Source organism: Cheilinus undulatus, linkage group 20, assembly GCF_018320785.1.
Source record: "Cheilinus undulatus linkage group 20, ASM1832078v1, whole genome shotgun sequence".
Lineage (NCBI taxonomy): Eukaryota > Metazoa > Chordata > Actinopteri > Labriformes > Labridae > Cheilinus > Cheilinus undulatus.
The window spans coordinates 19,105,332-19,132,142 of NC_054884.1; the positions used below are offsets into that span (position 1 = coordinate 19,105,332).

The 26,811-nt window shown below is 38.0% G+C and overlaps 2 protein-coding genes across 2 annotated transcripts; both read right to left on the reverse strand.

Annotated features, from left to right (window-relative positions):
- Nucleotides 1-10,615: 10,615 nt before the first annotated feature.
- LOC121528808 (tripartite motif-containing protein 16-like protein) lies at nt 10,616-12,641 on the reverse strand. The gene is made up of 5 exons (XM_041816417.1): nt 12,540-12,641; nt 11,809-11,850; nt 11,660-11,722; nt 11,438-11,577; nt 10,616-11,358 (listed from the first exon to the last, which is right to left on the reverse strand). The coding sequence occupies exons 1-5, from the start codon at nt 12,589-12,591 to the stop codon at nt 10,948-10,950; spliced, it is 708 nt and encodes a 235-aa protein (XP_041672351.1). The 5' UTR covers nt 12,592-12,641; the 3' UTR covers nt 10,616-10,947.
- Nucleotides 12,642-18,275: 5,634 nt separating this feature from the next.
- On the reverse strand, nt 18,276-23,768 carry LOC121528603 (stonustoxin subunit beta-like). The gene is made up of 5 exons (XM_041816115.1): nt 23,720-23,768; nt 21,550-21,582; nt 20,455-20,517; nt 19,341-19,483; nt 18,276-18,704 (listed from the first exon to the last, which is right to left on the reverse strand). The coding sequence occupies exons 1-5, from the start codon at nt 23,766-23,768 to the stop codon at nt 18,276-18,278; spliced, it is 717 nt and encodes a 238-aa protein (XP_041672049.1).
- Nucleotides 23,769-26,811: the final 3,043 nt, after the last annotated feature.

Consider the following 26,811-nt stretch of genomic DNA (forward strand, 5'->3'; position numbering starts at 1 on the left):
AGGGGATGCATCGGTCTGCCTCCAGATATTTACGGCCCCTCCCTTTAAACAGACGACACAATGAGGCTCAATGACTGACAGCTGCATGGATACTTATCAGCTCCTGTTACACACCAAACATCATGTGGGGTAGCCTCAGTCACTCAGGAAGCAGGAGCAGTGGTTTACAAGGCTCATGGGAAATGTGGTTTTCAACGAAAGGCAGTCAGCTGTGGAAGAACCAAAAAATATTCAAATTTGAAAACAAAAGAAAAAAAAAACATTAAGTAAATTGGTAAATTATACAAAAAATCCTTTTACAAATTATATCATAGTTGTACTTTTTAATAGCACTAAATAATACTATAAATTATGCATAATTATTTTTGAATCAACTATATTTTTCCTCTAGAATCAGCCAAGTATTTTATTTTAAGTTGAAGTTTTATTTTTAGTTTATTTAAAGGCCAAACTTTCAATTAGGGATCTAATAATAATCCTACAACATAATTAAAAATGGTACAAATAAGGAAAATTTTAATATGTATGGGGCAACATAAACTGCAATATTACTTTTAAACCACAAGAGCAGGGGTTCCCAAACTTTTCTGCCCGTGACCCCAAAATTACATCATCAGATACCGGGGACCTTCCCTGGAGGTGGTTAAAACTTATGATGCTGCATAACGTATCAAGTACAAAAATTTACATTTAAGGGAGTTATTTTTACTCTTTTGTTTGATTTAATTCCATTAAATAACTTCAATTTTATTCAAAATAGAACTCCTTTTGAGAATATTTTTTACAACAAGGGATAAAATACTCGAATCCTCACTACTGTACACATCAGATTAATTAGTGTTGTTGTGGTGGTGTGAGAGGAAATGACTAAAATTTCAAATAACATTGTAGCCATTATCTATGGAAGGTAATTTCTGCCACATAAAAAAAACAAAAAAACAAATGTGAATGTAAGGCAATTCTTGAAAAAATAAAAAGAATCCCAAATGATAATAATGAGATATAAAGTCATAGTTATGAGATTAAGTCATAATTAGAGATTTTAAAAGTTATAATTATGAGAAAAAAATTCTAATGATGAGATAAAAAGTCTAACTTATAAGATAAAAACTATTATTATTATTATTATTATTTCATAATTTTGACTTTTTGTCTCATTTTCGACTTCCATCCATCCATCCATTTTCTATACCGGTTATCCTGTTGGGGGTCGCAGGGGTGCTGCTTCAACTTTGTATCTCAAAGTTATGACTTTTTATCTCACAAGTATGACTCTTTATCCCATAATTTTGATTTTGTCTTAGTATTTCGACTTCGTATCTCATAATTATGACTTTTTAACTCATAATTTTGATTTAGGGTTTTTTTCTAATTGCCTAACTTCCACAATTTTCTTTTTTAAGTGTCAGAAATGGGCTTCCATAATTTTCATCATGGTGGAAAGCAGTGAAACAATAGAACACAGTAGCAATATTTCTCATTGTCTGACAGTGTTAAAGCATTTGTAACTAGAAAAGCACTCAGAGAGCACAGACCTCCACCATTAGCCCTATCTCCCAATAGTGAAGAATGCTTAAAAAACAATTCCTGGATCCAGACGGTGATCTGGATCACTCCCAAAACCTGTATCGCCAACTACTCCCTCCCCGGGGGTGGAGACACAGTGAGGCAAAGCACTGGCTTTGCTATGAGTGGAAGTCAGGGCAGAGGGTGAATATTCCTCTATTCCTCCCAGCATTGTGAGTATTCTCGCTATAATCCGCTGTCTTTCTCTCTGTTAAGCTCTGACTCATCTCCTCGACCGGGCGTGCATCTTTCAAACTCTATAAACTCCAAAACGTTGAATAAGTTACTCATGTCCGTCATCTCCTGGTGTAAAGTGGTAACAGTGCAGACCACCAGCATTAGCTCTATCTCCCAATAGTACAGAATCCTTAAAAAAATTCCTGGATCCAGACGGTGATCCGGATAAGTCCCAAAATCTAATCAGTTCTTCCTTATGCCATTTCTCACATTCCTGAAAATTTCATGAAAATCCGTCCATGGCATTTTGAGTTATGTTGCTAACAAAGGAACAAAGGAACAAACAAACAAACAAACCCACCCGATCACATAACCTCCTTGGCGGAGGTAATAATGGTGATATAGCAGACTTTGTTCAGATTTATCATCATTTAACTCCTATGTTAATAATAGTCTTAAAAAGCGAATACAATGATCTTTCATTAAGCTTTACGAATTAAGGTAGACTTCATCTAAAGTTTACTGTACGATCTCATAAAAACTACAGCGCTCACCAGCTGCTCTCATTATCATTTTTATACTGCAGGAGGCTGTCATTCTTTCTGTGATGTGGTGAATAGTATATAAAGACAATATTTCCTATAAATAGTATGTTAATGCTCAGCCTTGTCTGTCGATGATTCTCTAAAGCTGCCGCTCACAGATGTGTGGAAAACAAATCATAAGAAAACATTTCTTCTATCTAAAATAAGAGCCACCATTTATGAGACCATGTCTTCAGTTTGTGCAGCGTACTCATCGCTTAACAATCTGCAGGCCAACCTGTATCCCTCTGTGACTTACAAAGACACCTCCAGAAGCCTTCGTTGGAGACAAACGCACTTTCACTAATCTACGATGTTGAAGTCAGTGACAGAGCCCACTGGCTGCAAGATGATTTAAAAGATTAAATAACCTCCTTGATAGTCCATGTGTGCAAAATGGAAAAGGTCTATGCATCTGTCTGTGTGTCCTGAAACGCAGGTTCATCCTCATTTTTCCAGTCCGTAAAAATGATGGACAGCCTTCTATATATATATATGTATATATATATATATATATATATATATATATATATATATATATATATATATATATATATATGTGAAACTGTATATCTACAATTATTTTATTTTAAATCATGGCTGGAGTACATGTTTTTATTTTTCTGAGAAAGTACAAGAAAGTGGATTCTGCTTTTATCTGTCACTATCAGTTATTACTTTAATGGATTTTATGGATCATTTATTGTAAAGGATTAATTCAAATCCATGTAATTCTGTTGTTTGAGCTATTTATTCCGAAAACTTGCATAATCCTTGTCTACTGTATTGAATGACATAGAGACTTGCCTCTGGCAACATGGCAGCGATGTTGGCGTCTGGCCAGCCAGCCAGTCTCCCATCGCATTATGTCTGTTCTCAGTGATACTTGACTTTGGATCGTAAATCAATTAATCAGAATTAATGTAATGTAATCGCTGTACTTGTTAGTCTGAAAACTCACGTATTTTTCGTCTACTTGTATTTCCTTATTTGGCGGACCTGCCTATATTAATATGGCGGCGACACAGCGGAGACAACGAAGAAGACGTTCAGTTCAAGTGACTTTCGTTATTAGAAGACGCGATATGGCGGAGGTCTTCTGACTTCCGGTATAGGGTTGAGGTTCTTGGCTGCATCCAGGTACTCTTGGAGTATTGCAGATGTTGCTGAGAACATATGACTTCTCTTGTGATTGTGTAACACTAATAATTTTGGTCAGTTGAATTAAAAATTGTAATCATGTTTTCCTTTTTTTTTTTTTTTTTGACAACCAAGTGGAAGGTTTTTTTTGTTACTGATAGTTTTTGACTGCTTACTTCCTGCTGGGAAGTCCCCGATAGAAAATATTTTATGAATATTAGGCTGAGACATTCCTGTTCTTTGAAACTTTCCATAATTTCAGAGTATGCAGTTTTTCTCATTTTGTGGAATGTTTTTAATGTTTCTGCCCTCTATTGTTTATGTGGTTGACTTAATTCAGTAAAGTAAAATCATGCTAACGGTATCCTTGGCAGTAATGGGAGTTTATTCTAAAGGCTCCTGTTGAATTTAGACCCTCCACCTTGACCCAGGGGGCCCTCATTCATGAGATCACACGGTATTCATTCTTTACCAGAATGGAAATGATGAGGGAGCCAAACCTGGGTCGTAGACAGCATATGGCAACCTTCAAAATTTGCTGCAGAAACTACTGGATGACTTTACTATTGTTTACATCCAGAGCAGAGGTCGGAAGTAATACAAATACTTTGTGGTCAAATGTAGGGAGTAAAAGGTAAAAAGTCATAAGAAAATTAAATACTCAAGTAGAGAACAAATACCTGAAAAATCTATTTAGGTACAGTGACAAATATCTGTACTTTCAACTCCTTACTTTGTCAATTTTGGTTGCAAATAGAAGCAAAAGACTAAAAATTGTGTCCAAATAATTACAGGCTTATGTATCTTATTCCAAGTTTCGTAGGTCTATAATTAGCATCCCTGTTTATAACATGATATGTACACTGTTTCATTAAAATCTACAAATTTGTAAGGGAAAGACACTATAGCCTGAACTATACATACAATAAAAAACCTCATGCAAGGATTAAAATTAAAATCAACCAGTTATTGCGAGCTAGTTTTCATGGGCTAGATAGTAACATCAAAGAAAGGAGGCAGGATAATCTGCCCATTTCTGAAATGTATGTTATCGCTAGCTAAAATGGTGAGGTGGTTTTTATGACAAAAACTGCTAATTTCGGCATTGAGGAAGTTACTTTGGTGGAGTTCATTTCCAACAATTGAGGATAAGGACACGAAAAGGAAAAATGTCTGCGTTTAATGGTATGTTTTTGCGTGAGTTGAAAATTCACTACTTCTTTAACTTGCTGTTGTTGGTTTATCAACTATTAGCCGAATGCGCCGAGAAGGACCCAACTGCAGTCAAGATGGCCGACATGGGCGTCGCTATACATCCAATCCATGCTGTAAGTCCCAAGTGGAAGCTTCTTCTTCGTGTTGGACTCGTGTGTTTGTCAGTCTTTTTTGCGCCTAAGCCTAACCCTTGATGCTGGATCTCAAATATATCACCTTCCCCACTGCCTAATCCTGAACCTAACCACTTGGGTTTTAATGACTAAGCCTAACCTTAGATGTAGGAACTTCCGGTTGAGACTTCCGGTATGGATTGGATACATGTCGGCCATCTTGTCTGCAGCAAGGTACCGTTGAACGCACCAGTTGACGTAGTTAGAACATCTGTTGAAAACTGAAAGAGTGCCTAAATAGGCCTCTTTTAAAAGGCAGAACATATTCATCAAATATGCATTTTGATAAAAATAGAAAAAAAAAGACATTTGCAGGGACTTTGCAGTTTTTATAGCTGTAACGCCAACAACCTGCTCAAAGCTGCTAACTAACAGGGTCACTTGTTACACCAAAATAGCGCTAGCTTCTTACTCTTTCAACTGTGCAGATAAGGACTATATACGGTGTCCAGTGTCATATAGAAAAATTTTATAAACTTTATAGCTAACTCAGGTGGAGCTACAGTAGTTTTTTTTTCCCACAGCCGATGGATTTTCTTGAATACAATAATGATTTTAGTGGTCATTTTGATTTACAATGTGCACAAAACAGAGAGAAACAATAGGTTACCTGCATGTTGTATCTAGGAGTGGAACTTTTCCTTTTTAAAGTACATTTTGAAATCAGTAGTTTTACTTTTTCTAAATAAGTTTACCAGATTAGCTGTGCTTTTACTTGAGTACAAAACTCTTGTTCTTTTCTTTCCTCTATTAGAGAGAGAATGATTCAACATCCCATCCCTCTTACTTCAGTACAGTAGTCGTGTACTTTACTACCTCTGGTTGTAATATTATTAAACCTAACACAAAAAGGATTGAGTCCTGCACAAGGAACCATGAAACACCATAACCATATTAACCACAGATGTTAATAGGCTATATTGAAAACAAGATTTATTTAAAAAGGGAAAATACTATTTCATATAAAATACTTTAATGTTGATGAAAATACTTTTAAATATAAGATGATAAAAGTACAAGGCAATTCTTTAAACAATTGCTCCATGCTATCATTCAATAACACAATGTGTACAGCCTATTATCTGTATTTTGTATTCTAAATGTTCTTTTTTGAGTAGATTTCATAAGTGTTATGTAACAGTAAGGAATATTTTTGCCTCCTAAAGATTCCTATCAAAAATCTGGCCTTTTATTTTCAGCAAAAAAGATAAATAAATGAAAAGCTAATTAAGTATGTAAAGTTTTTTTTTTCCAGTGCAGCCCATATGGTGCATAAAATGTTTTTTTATTTATTGTGCACAAATAATAAGAATCCAGCAGGTGGAGCTGTTAAATTATGTTATGCATATCAATAAGCTCCTACCAATTTTTTTACAGAAATAATTCAAAAAGAGGGTTATGTTTATTGAGAATTAAAAATACTTTTTTTTTGAAAATTGTGTTTTTAGTTAATTTAGGTTTGTAAAATCTTTAATATCAAGTGCCAACATGTCTGTGCTGTAATGCAACATTATTGACAGCAGATGGTGCTGTTGTCATCAGTAATGATGTGCAGCATAGACTTGATAGGGTTGTTGCTTCAACAAATGCTATACTTAAACTATTTCACATAGAAAGCATTTCTGATATTTTGTACTGAAAGTAAATCATTTTAAATGTAGATTACTTCCCATTCCTCCCACATGGATGGATGAATCATAGATTATATGTATTAATTTTAGTATAGATTATTCAACACCCCCTTCAAGTCTGTTTGCAACCTTTAGTATTTGTGATACATGGAAAGGCCAAACTACTAAGTGGCTTATTGTATTACAAATCTTGCGTACAGACCATGCGGTTAAACTCAGTCAACTGACTTATTGAAAGGATTCTGTCAGCAGTGGTGTAAATATAGTTCTCTCCTCTCTGTACAACTGGTCCTTCTCTGGACTGATGGTGTCAAAAACCAGAAAACAAAGATGGCATGACTCCATAAGCAGACCTTGACCCTGTATCCAAATGTCATGCTTTATGGACTTAAGCAGCACTAGTCCTTGATTGGTACACAGTGCAGCTAACTGGTGGTGGGTGTATGTATAAGATACTTGTGTTTGCATGTATGTTGTACATATAAACACATGCAGAAAAAGCAGCACCATGTAAGTGATGCTCCCATTAGGCCATGTGTCAGACTGGACAGTTTGAATGAGAGCCAGGAGCTACATGGCAGTAAATCTATGGGGAGCAATAGTGCGTGAATAAACAAGTGCTGCATATCATTGCTATGATGGTGTCGGACCAGATGGGAAAACATCATAAAGAGTAGATGTAATTCAGAAGCAGCTGAAAACAACTCATCAGACTACTGCGAGTGTTTGCATGCTGCTAATAAATTCTAATAGAAGTGAGAACATTGACAGGAGTAAGGAGAAAATGGATTTTGTCTTTTAAGCTGAACAGTACTTTTTGGTGCATTTCTTCAACAACCACACAGACAAAACTGCTTCCCTGTATCTGAAACTTGTTGTTTTATTACCTTTCTTGATATTGTGTGCAGAGCAGTGTAAACAGTGTAAAATATAGGATACCCCTCCCTCCCACCAGCCTACATGTCATGCCATACATGTCACCTATATAACATATACCACATTGCTCATGACACCAGCCTAGAGTTACCACTCACTCTCATGCCCAGCTTCCAGATACAAGCATGTAGGGTGGGAAGAGTTCTGTACGAGGGCTTATTCCAGGCTCACGGTCTCCAGTTGTGTTTTCTTTGGTCCAGATGGATGATTGTGCCTGTCAGAGAGGTTTAAATGTAGAGATCAGGGACAGTAAATCATCACTTAGACCCTAGTCATCACAGGAACCACCGCATAAATCATGCTTAGGTGTGCTTTCACTCTTATAGACACATATAAAGTAACATAACTGTATCCTCATGTTAAAATAAGTGGGGCAAATATTTGCAAATGTGTTAGTTCTAGATTTATGATATTTAGTTGTTTACTCGGTGGAGAAAAACTTCTATTTACAATTTTTTCGGGGGGTTAAAATTTCCATCCAATGAGCTGCTACATCCTACAACAATACCTGTCATATTTTTTGAATAAATTTTACTAAATGTCAATGAAAGGCTGGAAAAAAGGGAAAATGTTAGCAAGGAGGGCTGTAATAATCATTAATAAAGGCATAGGGGATGAACTTTGCTTTAATTAAGTAGGACAGCAGAGACTGATAAACAATGACCATGCACCAAAAATAACAGCTATAAAATGTAGCTGCAAATTCAGGTGATAATACTTCTATAATGCAAGTTCAGCACTAGAAGCAACCCATTCCAGCTTGTCACATTGATTCCACATTACTAATAAGAAATATTGTTATACTCTCCACAAAAAGTATTGGAACAGTGAGGCCAATTCCTTTATTTTTGCTGAACACATTTGGGTTGACATCAAAAGATGAATATGATACAAGAGATCAAAATTTCAGCTTTTATTTCCAGGTATTTCCATCTGGATCTGATTCACAACTTAGGAGATAGCTTTATTTGTAACGGAACACCAAATTTTTAGGTGAGCAGAAGTATTGGAACAGATAGACTTAAAACAGATTAAAGTGAATAAGACTTAATATTTATTTACAAATCCTTTGCTTTCAATACATCAAGCCTGTGACCAACTGGCATCACCAAACTTTTGCATTCTTCTTTTGTGATGCTTATCCAGGCTTTCACCACAGCCTCATTCAGCTGTTAATTGTTTTGGGGGGTTACTCCCTTCAGTCTAAAATGCATACTCTATAGTGTTTAAGTCTGGAGATCGTCTTGGCCAGTCTGAAACCTTCCACTTCTTGCCCCTGATGAACTCCTTTGTTGTTCATTGCTCACATGAAAATGTGTGGGTTCAAGCAAAAGGTGCTATCTTCTGCATTGTGTATCAGATCCAGATGTAAATACCTGTAAGTAAAAGCTGAAATCTTAGTCTCTTGGTCATCTTTTGATGTCAAACCCAAATGTTTTCAGTCTACAGAAAGAATAAAGGAATTGGCCTCAATGTTCCAATACTTTTGGAGGGGAGTGTTTGCTCTGTCAGGAAATTAGTCCAAGCTGAAAAATGGACTCTATGTTTGAATACATTTTCTTGATGATAGTAAAGTGACACCAACCACAGTTGTGCTGTATAAAGAAATAAAAGTCATTTGTGTGTGGTATGTAATGATAAAGCTAGGGCTCTTACAGTCTATCACTGACAGAAGAGAAGTGTGGGGTTATGGGGGTTGTTGGCATATGCAGAGGTAGGACTGTCACAAAAACAGAATTTTAACTCTACTAAACTACACCTGTAAAAATCAAACAATATCTAAACTTGTTCAGATACTTCAACAAAAAAAGTACTTGAAAGCAGGGTTTCCATTCTCCAGTTTTTATGTGCACTTTCAATTTGGGCACACAGAGAACTGACTGGAAACTAGGGATGTTCCCAGGCCAATAATTTCACATCTATTGCTTCAAATTAAAACTGCATTTAGCCAACCAGTCTCAAGTTAAGAAACACATTCAGTAAACTATCTTCACACTTTAACGGTGAAAGTCGGTTTAAGGACTCATTCCCAAAGTCTGGGTTGGAACCCATGGTTGGGTGGTGGGAGATTTCTTGGGAGTTGCCAAATAAGTTTTTGGAATTTTTGTGCCACAAGATTTAATGTGATATTGATGTCTGCAGAACACAAACAACCACGGGGGACTTTAACACTTATGACACTCTCTGAATTTACCCATTTAGCTGGCTAATTATCGCCAGATTGCTGGTGCAATCTGTCAAGGGAAAGTGTGACTTTATACAGTGGGTGGGTACACATGGATTAATACACTTAGGTAAGCACCCAGTTCTTCACTAGAACTCACCCAAAAGAATTAATATAGTGTGCAGGAATTTGAATAAATCATTGGTACGTTACATCCACATGTAAGGATGTCTGTTTTGAATACTTAAATAACTGTGGATATAAAGTATTTTAAAACAAGACATTTGCCGACAAAACATCCTTTGCCAGTCTCTTAAGTTGTAGTGTTTTTGGAAGAACAGTCAACCAAATGAAAGACTTCATGAACTTCAATGTATGTATTTCTCTGGTTGGAACATGGGTTGTAGGTCTTCTCAGTTGCTTCTCAGTTTAAGTTGTGTAAAAATTCCTATAATCTCTTGTGAATTGTCTCCTGCTGCCACTCCTCTTGGTGCTACTTTAATGAGGTTGCGTGATGCAGTGCACCTCTAACTTTGAAATGCTGTTTGTCAGTGCTCCCTCCTTTTAGTTCCTGTGAAGCTCGTGCTTTAGGTGTGAAGGCGGCAGGAGTTGAGGCCCACCTGTCAGAGGACGAAAGTGATCTTCAGGCTTGAGCCTCTCACATATCAAAGTGAGCCTCTTTAACCCAGAGGGGGGTCATTCTCACTCCTTATGCTTCTCTCAGCTGAATCCAGAGGGGATCGATGCTGTGACCCCTCTACCCTGTGTGCGAAACGATATCCTATGAACCCCCTGAGGTCTTCAGCCATAAAGTAAAGATGAAAACACTGCAAACGTGAGTGCCAGTGAATTAGCTCAAGGGCTTATCTAATTTTAACTTTAATCTCTAGAATATTTGTTATATTTAGCAAACTTTGCACTAAGAAAATATCAAATCAAATGTTTTTAAGAACTTTTACAGGGAGATTGATATTTGAATAATTAATAGAATTGTAGAAATACCTTTCTTTATTGTAATACAGTCTTTATTTCAGTTTTTATGAAGTCACAAGACAGAAAACAGTCATAAATACCAGAGTTAGTTCATAAATATCCAATCTGATGATACAGAAACATGCTTACAGGACACAAGACAATCAAATCAGACTAAAAAGAACATAAAGATTAAAAAAATATTCCTCACAATAAAGAAAATAAACTTTACATCTTAGAAAATTCATCAAACAGAACGAACTAAATCATATTCAGTAATTTTTAACATCATAGTGATTGTAAGTGTAAAAACTAGCCACATTGAAACATTTAGTTCTAAAGACTCTTAGGTCATCAGCATAGAATTGATTGATTTCTCCATTAGCATTTCACTCTGGTTTCTTCAGTATTGTGCATGAAGACTGAACCCCCATCCAGAAACCAGGAAGAATCTTTTTATCATTGCTAGCCTTGACTCTGTGCAGCAGCTTGACCTCCCTCTCTGCTCCCTCCCCAGTTACAATATAAAAGCTAATGATCCCTGCTGGCTGGTCGATGTAAACTCCAATAGTGGAGCAAAACGGGACATTAAGTATGTCTTTACAAATGCCATTGAACCAGATCTGGTAACGTGTTCCTGCCCAGCACAGACCCCAGGAATCCTCGTTTTCTCCGAGACCGCTCGGGCCAGAGTTTGCCCTCCGTCCTGCACCTTCGAAGGTAGCTCCGATTACCACCCAGCCTGTGTACTCCACCTCCCAGTAGGCCCTCATGTTCCAGATAGCCTCTTTACAAACCACCTGTAGAGAAAGTGAGGAAAAAAGAGAATGTAATTAGATATAATATAATAAGATAAAATTGTGTTTATTTGCCACTTACCTGTGGCGAATACTCGTATCTTTCTGGTCTATCCAGGACGGGGCAAATCTCCTCAGTCCTACGGCACACCTTAGAGCCGCTGTCAGAGATCCACAACATCTTGTTGGCAGTCTTGTCATCCAAAGACAGATTCATCCAATCTATCGGGGAAAATCAAACAATGTGAGCTCCTGATACTTCTTGAAAATTATACCTGAAATTATTTAAAGTGTTTGCTCATACAGTTGATGAGCTCAGCTCGGCATGTTGGCTCTGGGATGTTTGGCACGTAAACCGGAACTTTCTCTGCAATGAAAAGAAATATGCTTAAGCACAAACTTAAGGAACTATGTAGAAAGTATGATATGCTGGAGCAAAAGCAAGTCCATTACCTTGATTTGTTTTGTCATTCTTGTTGGATTTGACCTTCTTTCCTAAAAAAGAAAGAAGCCAAAGGTTAAATGGAAAAAACGGGAAGAGGGGTCTCCTGTTTCACACAAACACATCACACTGCTCTCTAACTACCCTGATGTGTGGCACTTTACGAGATGAGGATTATCGGCAAAGAAAATAGCATCTAAGCACTCATCCTAGTTTGTAACTGATAGTGCCAGTAAAATGGCCTGAGATGAACCAGGAATTTGATCATTCCTTTCCAAAATGTTTAGTTTACGGTCAGCGTCTGATTCTGAAAGCTTAAACCAACCTGGGAAACATTTTAAAAATCCCCCTTATAAAAAAGAATTTTAATTGTGATAAATATGTCTTTTCTTGTGAGGTATGGTTTCAAGTACAGAAAACAAATTCATTTGTCGATCTTTTTGCTTTTCTTTTTGCCTCACATTGATATGACACCCAGTCCTTTGTCCACTGATATGGAGATATTCTGTGTCTGTTCAGACACACTTCTGTGTTTTAATGTAATTTAAAACAGTTTTTGAAAAGACGACTACTACATCTGAGCAAGAGCAGGCAGTGGCGACTGTAGCTCGACTTATACAGCGACTGAGCAAAGAGGAACAATGAGCTTGTTTAAGTGAACAGTTCTATAAAACGGCTGGTTAAAATGCTCAATAAAATCCTAAAAGAAAGTTTTTCTTGAATTGTGATTATCTTGTCATACCTTGTTTGCTGTTTTGAGTCAGGATTACTGCTGCATTGGCTCTGGTTGGCATCTTGAGGCTGGGTCCTTCTAGTCCACGTCCTGATGTTTCTCAATACTTTGATCCCTCTAAAGTAAAAGTGCAAAGTCTTCAACTTGACTTTTATAGTCTCGTCAGAAAAGAGGCGGGGGGCGAAGAGTTTCTGGAGGAGGTGTAGAGGTCAGTGGAACGGCTGCTCAGCAGGAGGTCAAAGTGGAGCATGCACTTGACTTTGACGTATGGGTATAAGTGAGGCTAAGGTGGGAATTGGACACCCCTGACACTTTAGGAGTGTGATCAGAAAAGCAAGAAGATGGTTGCACTCACGACTGGAAGTAAGATTCAGAAACTGGACATGTCAGTGTTGTCATCACCAAGGAAGTAGAACCATTTTGTTTAAAAAAGACACCTCACTGGACAAACTGTGTCAGACTGTGTGACACTTAACGATGGGTGACCCACATGATGCATTCTTCTCAGTCTCTGGCGTTGGTTAAGATCATCTTTGGAGTGTGGTCTAAACTAAGGCTGTCAAAATGCTGGATACTGTGATACCTTTAGATACCACATATTTAAAGGGTGTTAAGGATGTATCAAACCAGCTTTTGCACTCAACAGTATGTCAGTGTTATATATGTTTGTTGGTATGATGGCTACTACTACAAGTTTTTTTATTCTTACAATAATGATTCAATCGTAGTTATTTGTCAGATACTGTGGGCTTGAGAGAGGGCTTGGTGTAGGTTTTGGGCTGGAGCAGGAATGTCCCTGAGGTGAAGTCAAAGTAGGAGGTGGGAATAAGTGCCCGTACTCTGGCATCTCCAGGATGACAGCACAACGCTAAAAACAGTATAATGATGTCAGTAGGACACACTGTGTCCCAGTCCTCTGTCCCATCAACGGTTTGTATAACAGCAGAGACTTTGTACGAGTTTTTACTGATCAAGTTTGTGATCACTGCCTCTAGTGTGCTGAACATACCAAAATACAAGACCAAAATGTCCAACTGCACCCAAATGGGCCCCAGGTACATTTTCTACTTACAAAAGGTAGCTGTTGGACATGACATTTTGTAAATGGAATTTCAGTTAGTGCGGCATCTCTAGTAATTCACCTAAAACTGCAAAAATTTATCAAAAGACACTTCACAGCCAGAAATACAAAGGTGGTTTGAGAATTACATCATGTAAACGCAAAGTAGCAGCATGTTTTTCAATAGTATTTATTTGCTATTTGGGGTATAGATATAGATTTGGTAGTATTACGATTCCGACTCACTTGGGCCTAACATTGGTATTTAAATGAAAGATGTTCCTTCAAGATGATTTCCCACTTCTTTAAACGTCATATTACACAAAATATGTCTTTCCTAACAAAAATCTGTGCGAGGTTAGAGGTTCCTGCCCAGCGAAGGGAGGTTTTTTCCTTGCTGCTGTAACTTTGACAAATGTTGGTAAGTGTTGAGCTCATGGTGGAATGATGTTGGGTTTATCTACAGTATATATAAATAAGTCAACTTTCAAAATAGGAATTTGACTTGGTGTTTCAGTGCAAAACCAATAACATGTAAGAAGAGTAACAATAGACAGAAGGTATTAAAACAGCTGTACTCTTGCTGACATGGAACTTAGATTGATATAAAAATATAATAGTGAAGGGTATAAAGAACACAAATAAGGTTGCAATAGATGAGTCATACAGATGCACAGATTTGTTAGTGATTGGTTATATTGGTATATACAAATGTTAAATATATAAGTGTGCATTATTATTGAGCCAGTGAGTCAGTATAAATGCTTAGGCACCATTCTTGATGCCAGGACTGACTCCATTTGCAAAAGGGCCAGCTTGGAAAAGCTAAGAGAAATTAAAATGGATAAAAAACCCTTTTGAAACATTTTATTTATCTTTTAGTGAGTCAGTTTGAACTTATGCAATGATCTGTTGGTTTGGTTGACAAAAACAGGTATGGAAGTTGTTAAACCTTGGCTTAAATGATCTTGGCTGGGTTTTTAAAGTGAGAGCCTCTCAGAAAGCAAAGGCCATCCTGGGGGACCCTCAGCACCCTCTGCATGCAGAGTGAAGACTTCTGCCATCAGGGAGGAGGTTTACTTATGCCAGTAGGGTCAAATCTAACAGATACCTGAGCTCATTTGTTCCAGCAGCTGTTGGGATTCTAAATAAGCTGTGAGCACTCCTGCCACACTTGGACTGTTGCAGTCATGTACTGAATCTTACTGCCCGTTTATCATGATGAAATCCATGGCAGTTATGTATGACATGTGTTTATGTATTTTTTATGTGTCTGGCTTGAGTAGACTTCTGCTGCAAACAGAATTTCCTCTTGGGGACAAAAATACTTTCTAATCTAATCTTATTAATGCCTAAAGTCTGCTTAGACATGTGGGGTTGCTGTGTTTGCTGGCTCTGGGGAAAGTCTGTCATGTGGAGGGGGGTATATTGTTCAGAAAGAGATCACAAATCTTGTGGGTTATTTGGGGGGATTTGAAAAAACATATTTTTAATATAACTTTAATACTTTAGCTGGCATGACTTAATCTGTGCATTTGGACAGCACTGTAAACTTAAAGGGGTCACAGTGTATCACATCCTCAGTTTTTCTTACTACAGCCAAACACATAAAAACCCCTACAAATATACCATGAAAAATAGTCAAACTCAATTAAATCGCTCTTGAATTTCAGGTAAGACTGGTCAGAACACCTATCCAGGTGCACCCAAAACAAACTGAATGCTGTTTTTGAACCATTTGGAGTACAGGCACAAACAAGGTGTCTTTTGAAAGGTAGCGCTCTAAAGTTTTTTTCCCAAACTGTCAGACTCACTGTAAGTGCTACTGGTATTGAGTAAAATAACAAAAACCTTTCAATAGTGTCCAAATTTTAGTAGTATAAAAGAGGCCCGTAGATGACTGCAGCAGTTATTAGCTGGAGTAACTTAACTGGACCGAAGCATAAAGCCTTAGCTAGTCCACGTTCAAAGCTGATAACAATAAAACGAATAATGAGTAACTTGCACCTGTTTTTATGAGGAAAAGTCTTGGTGTTTTTAGACTGAACACTCCAGAAAGAACCCTTAGCAACAATGTTAACCTTAATCATATTTCTAAAATTAATAGGCTGCCACTCCTGAATGCTTCAACATACAGGCAACATCTTGGGCTCTCTGAAAAGGTGGCACTTGAAGGAGTTTAGTCCGTAGAATAGAATCACTATCAGATTACTGGCACAGAGATAGAGGAATAAACAAAATATAGTGCATTTTTCAACTTTGTGCACAGATTTTGAGTTAAAAAAATTAAAATAAGTGTTAAGGTGGAGGAATAGAAATATGGCCTTTACATATCCTGCACCCATATTTACATTGTTAGAGACGATGATTACAAATGTTACTATTTTCACGTAGCTGGCAGCATGCCAGTCTTTATATGGCTGGGGCTGTTGACATCACAAGAGAGGTGGGCATCTCCTTTCAACTCAGGCCCTCATTGGCTATTGTAGGGTGTGGACAGAGGAAGGTCGGTCCCGAATGATCAAATGAGGGGTCAATCTAAAGGGCAGAGGTCGGTATAGCAATGCTAATAATTGCCTGGGAAAAAAATGTACTATTGAGCAACTACAGTGAATTATTTAGGAAGACAACAGCAAAATTGAAATAATGCAACACTAGTCCATGGATCTTTGTGGATGTAATCCTGTTTTTCAACTAAATATTTGACTGGATTTTTCTAAAGCAGCGTGACGGTTTTTAATGGAATAATATGATTAGGCGAGAATGGAAGAGCTAATGGATTTGTGTTCATCATCATTTGATTGTTTGTGTGTCTGACAATGTTTAGACTGTGGCTGCTGTGGTCATTTTATCCCAGAGTGGTTTACATAGTCAGAAATCTGAGAATCATAGCAATCTGCTGCGGTTTGGCATGTGGTAAACTTATGAACAGTCATTTTGTAAATAAATAAGTAGTTGAAAAAAAATCTGCTGCCAGCAGGTCCTCAAATTTTAACTTCATTAAAAATGCTTTGAAATATCTTTCTTCATTTTATTACTAAAAGGATTTAAAATCATGGTCTATTGTAAAGTTAAGCTCTAATATCCATATTTTATATTCAACCTGAAAAATAAGCCCTGGTATCAAAGAAACAAATATCTTTTTTATCCATTTGTGTAGTAAATAGCGTTCTAGTGAAAAACTTGTAGAATTTAAATTGATAAAAATTGCTAAAATGGGTTAATAATGGCAAAAAAATGGTGAAAAAGGTGGTGAAATTGGATTTTTAAAAGTAGCAAAAATGGGTAACCTGACACGCCACTCAAAGGAGTAAACTCGATATAAAACTGCATAACGTGAACCATGGAAACTGTAGACATGTCAGTGCAAGACTTTTGTTGTTTTTGAAAAGAAATCAACCCAGTGTTGTTCTTTGTTCTTCTTTTAACAAAGAAATGTTGTCACGTTCTGATAAAAATGCCACTTTTATCCACTTCAATGTCTTCTGCTATAATTGCACCGACCTCTTGTTGCTGCTTGTTTACATCACAACTCTGCTGCACCCGAAAGTACTTTCCCTCTTTGCTGATTGGTCCTGTCACTTTCTAACCGGGCCCAAACGATTCAGATGGGAGCTTTGCAAGATGAATTCGCCTGTGAGAAACATGGAAATGGGTGTATCCATCTGCTTTACAAGGTTATGAAAAATTGATCTAATCTGGCAAAAAAGGGTTAACTGAGACAGAAAAAATCGAGGCAGAAATTGACAGAAACAGGGGAAACTGGAAAAAATGGGCATTCCAAAATGTAAAATGTTGTAAAATGGACCAAAATGGGCATAAAAAGTGTTAAAAGTGGTTAATAGTGGCAATGATTTGTCTACAGGTGCAACAACAGGTGAAAAGTGGCAAGAATTGGTTTAAAAGTGGGAAAAAAAAAGTGGTCGGAGGGATTCAAAATGGAGAAGATGGATTTTAAGTGGCAAAAAATGTATTAAAATTGGCAAAATTGGTGGGAAAAAGTGTTGAAAACTGGTTAAAATTTGGCATCATAGGTGAAAAGTGGCAACAGTGTAATTTAAAAAACACTCTTCATTTTTTAAGGCATCTGGAGACCCCCTCTCTGTGTCTCTTGACCCCCCAGGGGGGTCCTGACCCCAACATTGAGAACCACTGTTCTATGTAATGCTACAAGCCCTCTAAATGGACACGAAAACCCATATTGTGGTAGCTGCATATAAAAAACAAGTTTAAAGAGAAGTAGATGTTACTGTTTTTTATTTATTCACACATTTGTAAATGTAAAATTTCGTCTACATTCATACCAAACCTGGTTACAGACAGTTTTATCAAACAATAACAATGGAGGAATAAAAACATATAAATATATATTACTAAAAGCTCTTAGTGGTCCTGCAGGTTTCAGAATAGTAGAAAGAGGAGCAACAAAGGTGAATCCCCAATAATCTCATACCTGATGTCACTTTGTTCCTAATTAAACTATAGGCTGATATATTTGATGATATAATGCAGTTTAAAGGACTATGGCTATCTAAAATCATGTCTATTAGTTTTTAATGGCATAAAAGAGACATATTGATGTGATCATGTCTTTGCCCAGTCGTCTGTGCCTCAATGATAGCTTCATCACATCAGAAAGAGATGGTTTCACCTTTAAATATGATCTGAAAATTTTGATTCAGACTTTATTCTTCCTTCTTTAAAATCAAACAGTGTGACTGTGTCCCCACCCAAAAACCTGGAAGCACTTTCTCCTTAAAGGTGCTCTTAATCTGCTGCAAAAGTTTGACCTCCTTTACCCCTGTGCTCTCCTCTCCTTCCATCACCTCTTCCACAGCATAAAAATTCAACACACCAGCAGGCTGGTCGAGGTAAACACCGATCGTGGAGGACTTTGGAATCCCCGTGATCTCCACACTTTGGCTGTTATGCCAGCTGTGGTAGCTCGAGCCTATCCAGCCAAGACCCCAGGACTCCTCGTTCTCCCCCAGGCCACAGGGTCCCTGGTTGTTCCTCCTTGCCGCTCTCTCATATGCCACCCCGACCACCACCCATCCGCAGTACTCCACCTCCCAGTAGCCTCTGAAGCCCAGGATGCCTTCATTGCAGAGCACCTTTTGGAGCAGGGAAGACAGGGAACATGTGAATTGAGGTAATCTAACATAACCTGTGATTTATTGTCCCTGCAACTGCAGAGAATTTAGAGCGGCTTCGCTTTCTCTGCTTTGCCATACCAAGCTAGTCGCCTCAGGATTTAAATAAACACCCAGGGTGTGGGGCACTCAGGGCCATAAAACTGTTTGCCTGGGCTTCATAATCATGGAGAAGTCCACCAGCTCAGGTGTTGTGACGACAGCTTCTTGGCACGTGATCAAACAGATGAAAAATTCAGCTATTTCAGTCTCTTGTAACTAGGGATGCACCAGTCGAGAGCATATAGGTCAATTTTCATTTAAAAATGTACAAACTTTCCAAAAAGTGATTCTACTTATGATTATTTCATGAAATTTTCAATGCCTATTTCTGAGCTTGGTATCATAGTTTCAGTATAAAAAACATCAGTGAACATTGTGAACATAAACAATTACATAAGCTTAGTTTTAACCTACTTTTGACCTCTTTAGCAAGCTGTACAATAAGAATCTTCATTTAAACTGTTTTGACACAAAGTCCATTATATGACAGTTGTATTAAAATGCAGAAATTGTTTAAAAAGCACTTAAACCCCACAAAACATCATCATATTTCACCTGTGGAGCATATTCATATCGCTCTGGTCTATCCAAAACAGGACAGGTAACTTCATCTGTCATTCTTGCCACCTTAGTCCCGCCCTCTGTGATCCACAGCACCTTATTGGCTGTTTTGTCATCCAGGGAAAGGTTAATCCAGTCTGAAAAGAAACAAACAGTGTTATAGAAAACTGGTAACCCAGCCTTTTTTCTTTAAGTCCCTGTAAAGTGATTTAAAAAGTATCTTTATTTTAGGTTTGTTGTATGGTTTGTTCAGCCATGAAAAACATCTCTAAGTTTATCAAATTTAGCTTCAAAACCATGAAAAATGAGGCGGTAAAATCTGCTCTAGGATGGTGTAGTCGTGTCTACTGAATGACCTGAAGCCATGTGAAACACAATTCTCTCAAATTTTAAAAGAATGTCTCTGATCAGATGGGGACTGTTGGTGAACTGTCATTTTTTTTTTTTTTAACGGGGTTTAAGTCAGGGCTCTGCCTGTGCCACTCAAGGACATTGACAGAGTTGTCCCAAAGCCACTCCTTTGTTGTCTTGGCTGTGTGTGCTGAGCATCATTGTCATGTTGGAAGGTGAACCTTCAGCCCAGTCTGAGGTCCTGAGCACAGCAAAAGAGCTTTTCCTTGAGGATAGCTTTGTACTTGGCTTTATTCAGCTTCCCCTCAACCTTGACCAGTCTCCCAGTCCCTGCTGCTGAAAGGAACCCCCACAGCATGATGCTGCCACCAACATGCTTCATGATTGGGGTGGTATTGGGCAGGTGATGAGTCAGGCCTGGTTTCCTCCAGGCACAATGTTTAGAACTGAGGCTAAACAGTTCAATCTTATTCTCGGACTAGAGAATCTTGTTTCTCACAGTCTGAAGGTCCTTTAGGTGCTTTTTTGAATACTCCAACTGTCCAAGTGCCTTGTAGAACTTTGTCCCATCTCCACACAGGATCTCTTCTGAGCTCAGTCAGAATGACCATCACGTTCTTGGTCACCTCTCTTACTAAGGCCCTTTTCCCCTAGGCCTTCTCAGGCCTGTTTGGTCTCAGAGCAGACCCCCCCCACCACCACCAATTATCTTAGATGCCTCCCCTTGAGTATTTCAGGTAAATAGTACAAATCTTACGCTTGATGAGATCAGCTCTGCATGTTGGTTCAGGAATATTTGGCTCATATGCTGGGATCTTCTCTGAGGAGTGAAAGAGATAAAAAAAATATTCATCAAATGTCACATGAAGTCAGAAAAACTCAGCATGGATACAACTTTCATGTTCCTATATAAAATTCCTTTGAGTAGTTTTTCACTGTTTGGGAAACAGACCAATGCACCTGTAGGACCTAGCAAAGCAAACAAGAGCCAATGTGTTTTCTGGTAGTTCCATTTCCTGCTTGAAACCAGACTCAAAAATCGGGAAAACTCTTTGTTATACCATTTTTCGTTTTGACAGAAAATGGAAAAAAATGAAATAGTGAGGTGTTTTCTGCAAAAAAAAAAAAAAAGAAAAGAAGGAAAAACAGAAAAACAAGTTGTTTTCCTGTTGTGTTTTTTTTTGTTTCAGTCACAAAAATGGAAAAATAGAAAACAAATAAAAAGAAAATGAGTCTGTTTTTTCCCAATTTTTTTTAAATTTAGTTTTTAACAAAATACTTAAGGAAACAAAATCATGTTACCCAATGGGTTAGACGAACATTTCAAAATAAAAGCCCACATGTTAAAATTTAAGCCTACATAGCCATCCACTGTGTTTTACAGTATAATAATAGGCCCTTAGGTCACATGATTTAATTTTCCTCAAGTATTTCATTAAAACAAGAAAAAAAAGCAAAGTTGAAAAAAAATGACCCATGTTTTTGAAATTCATTTTCCCATTATTCCAAGTTTGTGACTGAAACAAAAAAGGGGAAATGGCTTGTTGTTCTGTTTTTACCATTTTCTTTCAAAAATAAGAAACGCAAAAAACGGAATAACAAGATTTTTTCCCGATTTCTGAGGCTGAATCCAACAGGATATGGAACTGCCAGAAAATACACTGCTCTCCAGCACCCTATGGAAACAGCACATTAATGGTATTTCATGGCAGAGATATCAGAGAGTGATCTGTTTGACTCACCCCATAAAGAGTTGCCATTTATGAGACAAAATCAATCAGGAGCAAAGACTGCTTTGTAGCACCTTAATCCAAACAAACTGAAAAATCCTGTAATAAGGTTATAGCTGTACCTGTGTTTGTGTTTCCAGCTTTGGATTGTTTTCCTAGAAAAGAAAGAGAGTAAACAAAAATGTTTTTTCGTAACAGGAACTTGCAGTATATCAATATGTCACATACTAGGCTGTTATAAATAATACAGTATAGGCGGTGGTATGTATCGGGTGTGTCTCAGCTGACGATAAAGTGAGACACTTAGAAAATTTATATTTATACTTAGAAACCCATCTGCCTGTGTCAGATCATCACATCAGCATGTGCGTGCTTTTGTGAAGCCAATGGTTGATTCATGACAGGCGGCGAGGAGGATCCTGACACCCCTCATGCTGCGGGGGTTGGCTGCGGTCACAGTGGAGCGCAGCATGAAGCGGGGCAGTTAATCAGATAAGTAGAAAGGGTTGATGCACTTGCAAGGTCACATAGGTTCAGATAGATACAAAGTTTGTTTACCGGCATAAGTAATATCAAGAAGATATAAAAAGGTCAACAGAAATGTTCTTTAAAGGTTCTAAGTACCTGTCTCTAAGAAACATGTGTGAACTATTCCAACACATCAGCTTTCTTTTAATATTATAGAGGACTCTCTTTATTTATAAAAGGAGATTATTATAAGACAGACTGAAAATAGTCTGTTAGCAGCCGCAGTTAGCTCACTAATAGTTTGTGTTGTTGTTTCAATTGAATAATCTCTAGAAAATTATTGATTTATTACCATTACATAACAAACTTGAGCCTTTATGCCAATTTAGTAACCAAATCTTTGGTATCATGTGTAAGTATGTACTCTCTAGATAGTGATCAAAAAAGAAGAGACACCTAATCCTGTTAGCATTAAGATGTCAACATGGACTAACATAATCTGTGTTTTATTTATACAAACTGACACCATCAAGTCCGAAGTACATGGACCTGTTTGTTCACACATCAGCGTCATCTACGAACGCGTGAGTCATGGCAGGTTGAAAAGAAAAACCCCCAACAAAATCGGACCAGAGAGTTCAAGGTGAGGCTGCACTCCTCAAGAGCATGTAAATCTGCTTGTCAGGATTTTCCCCATTTTTCAAACCTTACAGTTATTTTTACACCGCTCAGTATGCGCTACATGTCTCAATGAGCTGATATTTATCTCTCTGTTGACTGGAGGTTGACAGACAGGGCGTATGAATGTTAAGCCACCTGTCTGGATTTAGCACAAGGTGATGAAAATAACTGCTTTGTCCAGCCTCATTACAACCCGACACCATACAAAACATTTAAGCTTTAAAGTAGCCTCAAAGCCCAACGGTGCCGACCTGCACAGGGCTTGTTAGTGAAGCTATAAAGGGATTTGAATAAATATTTTGATAATGGGTTATTACATCCTTACTGCATTTGTTTCACTCAGGATATTTTCAAACTTAAGTTACACAGAAGAAGTACATAGATGCTCCTTTTACCACTGGATTCCTGTCATTTCAAGCTAATAATACTGTTAAAATACTTCATATATTCAAAACAAAAACTAAGGTAAAATCTTGAATTAACAGGAAACAAGTGTTAAGATGCTCTGCTCTCTTAAAGTTAGGTTGCAGCTCCTCATAAATCTGGTTAACAGTCCGTATAATCTGATATTTGTGGGTTCAGATTAAATAAGGTTTAATATTTTGGCTAGATTTTTTTGCTGGACAAGACATATTGTGAATTAAACAGTTCATGCAGCATGTTTAATACACACATAATGTCACATTTTTTAAAATACACATAATGTCAACACCTTGGGACCTTTGCTCCCATGCAGTAAAATTGTTATAGGTCCTTCATTACAACAACCATGCAACAGCGACTGAAATGCTGCGCTCTCAACGCATTTAAAGGACTGTCTCAACTAAAAAATGCCTCACAGGAAATTAGTGCAAAGTCAAAAAGCACCTGAAAGCACCAAAAAACCCTGCAGCAGAAACCTTTAATGGTGATTTAATGAGCGTATTTTTCAGCACAAGTGATATCTGTTTTTAGATCAATTAATATATGCTGCATCATAATAATTAAGGGGTTAAATAAGACAGAAAAGAGGACTGAAACTGATAGAAAATACTTGGCTATTCTTTAAGAAAGTCTGAGCAGAATAAAATTGAAAAATGTAGGAATAAATTAAGCAAGTAAACATAATTCTTAAATACAAGAAAGGCAAGAAATAAATGTCACCTTTATCTGTCTTCCGACTGTCAGAGATGATTCTGTTGGTGGTTGGCATCTCGATATCGTCTGTCTCTCTCTCAGCCTGATCTCATGAATGATGTGTCTCTGCAGGATCCACTGGGACACCCCAAAATGCAGCTCTTATATACCTTGAAATCAGGACATAGGTGAAGGATGCAGGGCCAGTGGTGTGGACATGAACGTGAGATTAAAAGTAAAGAGGAGGAGGCGAGAGCTTGTAACTGGACCTGTGTGTATACAATTTTCCTTAAAAAGCTCGGATGGATACTTCAATGTCTGGGGGCGACCCCCCTTCTTCCAGGAAAACCCTGCCCACACGCTCCTTACATCACTATAGCTGATCTACCCACATTGCAGGGTGACAGTTGATGCATGGAAGGTGGATGGAGATGATGTATGCAAACACACTGAGGATGCAGCTGCAACGATTTAAATCTTCATTGCAGAGTTCCTGCTGTCAGATGTTAAGCGGTGTGCTTTGACAAGAGCAAAAGCATGTCATAATGTTATCGTACAGTTATGTAACATTTTTTGAACATATTCCAATATAAATGGACACAAATGCTTTTAATTAGAAACATTATTATTATTATTAAGACATTATTTATTCTTTCCTGTGACTACATAAATGAAATCAAATTTTTCATTTCTTACAGTGTAATCAGTGTCTTATTGATTTTAAAATGAGCTCTTACTTGATTAACTACAAAGTTTCAATCAAGGAAGCTCACTAAATCATGAGATAATAGCATTTGAAATTTTTACCTCTTATGCCAACCAATGGCAATCTTTATATATGTAAATATATACTTGCATGTATTAAGTCCAAGAGTCATAAAAACTTTTTTGTAGACTTGGAAGCAGATAAATCTGCAGGCTCATGTTTTATTTGCCCTGGCATATCAATCCTGACCTCCTCTAGTTTAAGCTGATTTCCATCTGGCCTGACTATACTAGGACAATCACGACTGTACATCCAACAAACAGCCGTCTTAGGATCCTAGTTGAGGAATTTTGTGTCCAGCAGAGACTGCTATGCTTGAGCGCTGGTTCCAAAGTACCGAGGCTACAGTCCTTACTGTACTGGGCATGACAAAAAGTAGTTACTGATTTGATCCTGGATCAGCAACCACTTTGTGTATGTAATCCCCTCTCTCTCTTTCCAGATTTACAGACAAAAGCCAACAACTAATCTTTACAAATGATTGCTGGCTGGGACTTGGAAGTCTTGGAATTCTAGCATTTTCCATTGAGGTCATTCTGAGCCCGGAGCCCTGAGTTAGCAAGGTGGAAAAAAAAATATTGTTTTGGATGTTGGAAAAACCCATCTAATGAGCTGTATAGCAAGGCAGGTTTAGAGGTAGTAATCTGTGATTTTTAAGGTAGATGTCTAGGAGATGTTGCACTTGAGCACCAGTTTCTTATATGAGGACAAAGTGCCCCTCTGTGCAGCCATTTGTAGGACTGATTTCCATCTAGACATGCTCAAGGTTGATTCAGAGCTTATTTCTTTAAAGTATAACGATATTGTTATTTGGAGTTTTTATTGCCTTTATTTTGAAAGTGGAGAGAATCAAAACCTAGGGAGAAAGAGACTGGATAATGAAAGAAGGGAGCCACAGGCTGGATTTAAACCTGTGATTTGTGGCAATCAGATGTGAAATTATTTGCTGAAACAATAAAAAAATCAAACAACGAACTATTTCACATGTTTTAACACAGAGCTGAGAGCAACAAACTCAAAGGAGGCTCTACTTCACTTCTTTTTATTGAAAGCTATCAGTAAATATATACTTAGTTGAAATGTAGTATATACTATATTGCCAAAAGTATTTATTCACCCACCCAAATAATTGAAATCAGGTGTTTCAATCACTTCCATGGCTACAGGTGTATAAAATCAAGCACCTAGGCATGCAGACTGTTTCTACAAACATTTGTGAAAGAATGGGTAGCTCTCAGGAGCTCAGTGAATTCCAGCGTGGTACTGTGATAGGATGCCACCTGTACAACAAGTCCAGTGGTGAAATTTCCTCACTCCTATATATTCCACAGTCAACTGTCAGTGGTATTATAACAAAGTGGAAGTGATTGGGAACGACAGCAACTCAGTCATTAAGTGGTAGGCCACATAAAATGACGAAGTGGGGTCAGCGGATGCTGAGGCGCATAGTGCACAGAGGTCGCCAACTTTCAGCAGAGTCAATCACTACAGACCTCCAAACTTCATGTGGCCTTCAGAGCTTCATGGAATGGGTTTCCATGGCCGAGCAGCTGCATCCAAGTCATACATCACCAAGTGCAATGCAAAGCGTCGGATACAGTGGTGTAAAGCACGCCGCCACTGGACTCGAGGGCAGTGGAGACTTCTACATCTTCTACATCTGGCAATCTGATGGAGTAGTCTGGGTTTGCGGTTGCCAGGAGAACGGTACTTGTCTGACTGCATTGTGCCAAGTGTAAAGTTTGGTGGAGGGGAGATTATGTTGTGGGGTTGTTTTTCAGGAGCTGGGCTTGGCCCCTTAGTTCCAGTATAAGGAACTCTGAATGCTTCAGCATATCAAGAGATTTTGGACCATTCCCTGCTCTCAACTTTGTGGGAACAGTTTGGGGATGGCTCCTTCCTGTTCCAACATGACTGTGCATCAGTGCACAAAGCTAGGTCCATAAAGACATGGATGAGAGAGTTTGGTGTGGATGAACTTGACTGGCCTGCACAGAGTCCTGACCTCAACCTGATAGAACACCTTTGGGATGAATTAGAGCAGAGACTGAGAGCCAGGCCTTCTCGTCCAACATCAGTGTGTGACCTCACAAGTGCACTTCTGGAAGAATGGTAAAAAACTCCCATAAACACACTCCTAAACCTTGTAGAAAGCCTTCCCAGAAGAGTTGAAGTTGTTATAGCTGCAAAGGGTGGACCGATGTCATATTAAACCCTATGGGTTAGGAATGGGACGTCACTTAAGTTCATATGTGAGTCAAGCCAGGTGAGTGAAAATACATAAGCATTGCTGCATTTAATTACAGTGCAACCGATGCAATGTAGAAAAGATATCTAACCATGGCTGATTTGC

Coding starts and splice junctions, on each gene's coding strand:
- LOC121528808 (XM_041816417.1), bottom strand. CDS start 12,591: ATGCCAACCAGAGCCAATGCAGCAGTAATCCTGACTCAAAACAGCAAA. Junction 11,723..11,808: donor GAATGACAAAACAAATCAAG/GTAATGGACTTG, acceptor TTTTCATTGCAG/AGAAAGTTCCGGTTTACGTG. Junction 11,578..11,659: donor CCGAGCTGAGCTCATCAACT/GTATGAGCAAAC, acceptor TTTCCCCGATAG/ATTGGATGAATCTGTCTTTG.
- LOC121528603 (XM_041816115.1), bottom strand. CDS start 23,768: ATGCCAACCACCAACAGAATCATCTCTGACAGTCGGAAGACAGATAAA. Junction 21,583..23,719: donor CAGTCGGAAGACAGATAAAG/GTGACATTTATT, acceptor TTTCTTTTCTAG/GAAAACAATCCAAAGCTGGA. Junction 18,705..19,340: donor GATATGAATATGCTCCACAG/GTGAAATATGAT, acceptor CTGCTCCAAAAG/GTGCTCTGCAATGAAGGCAT.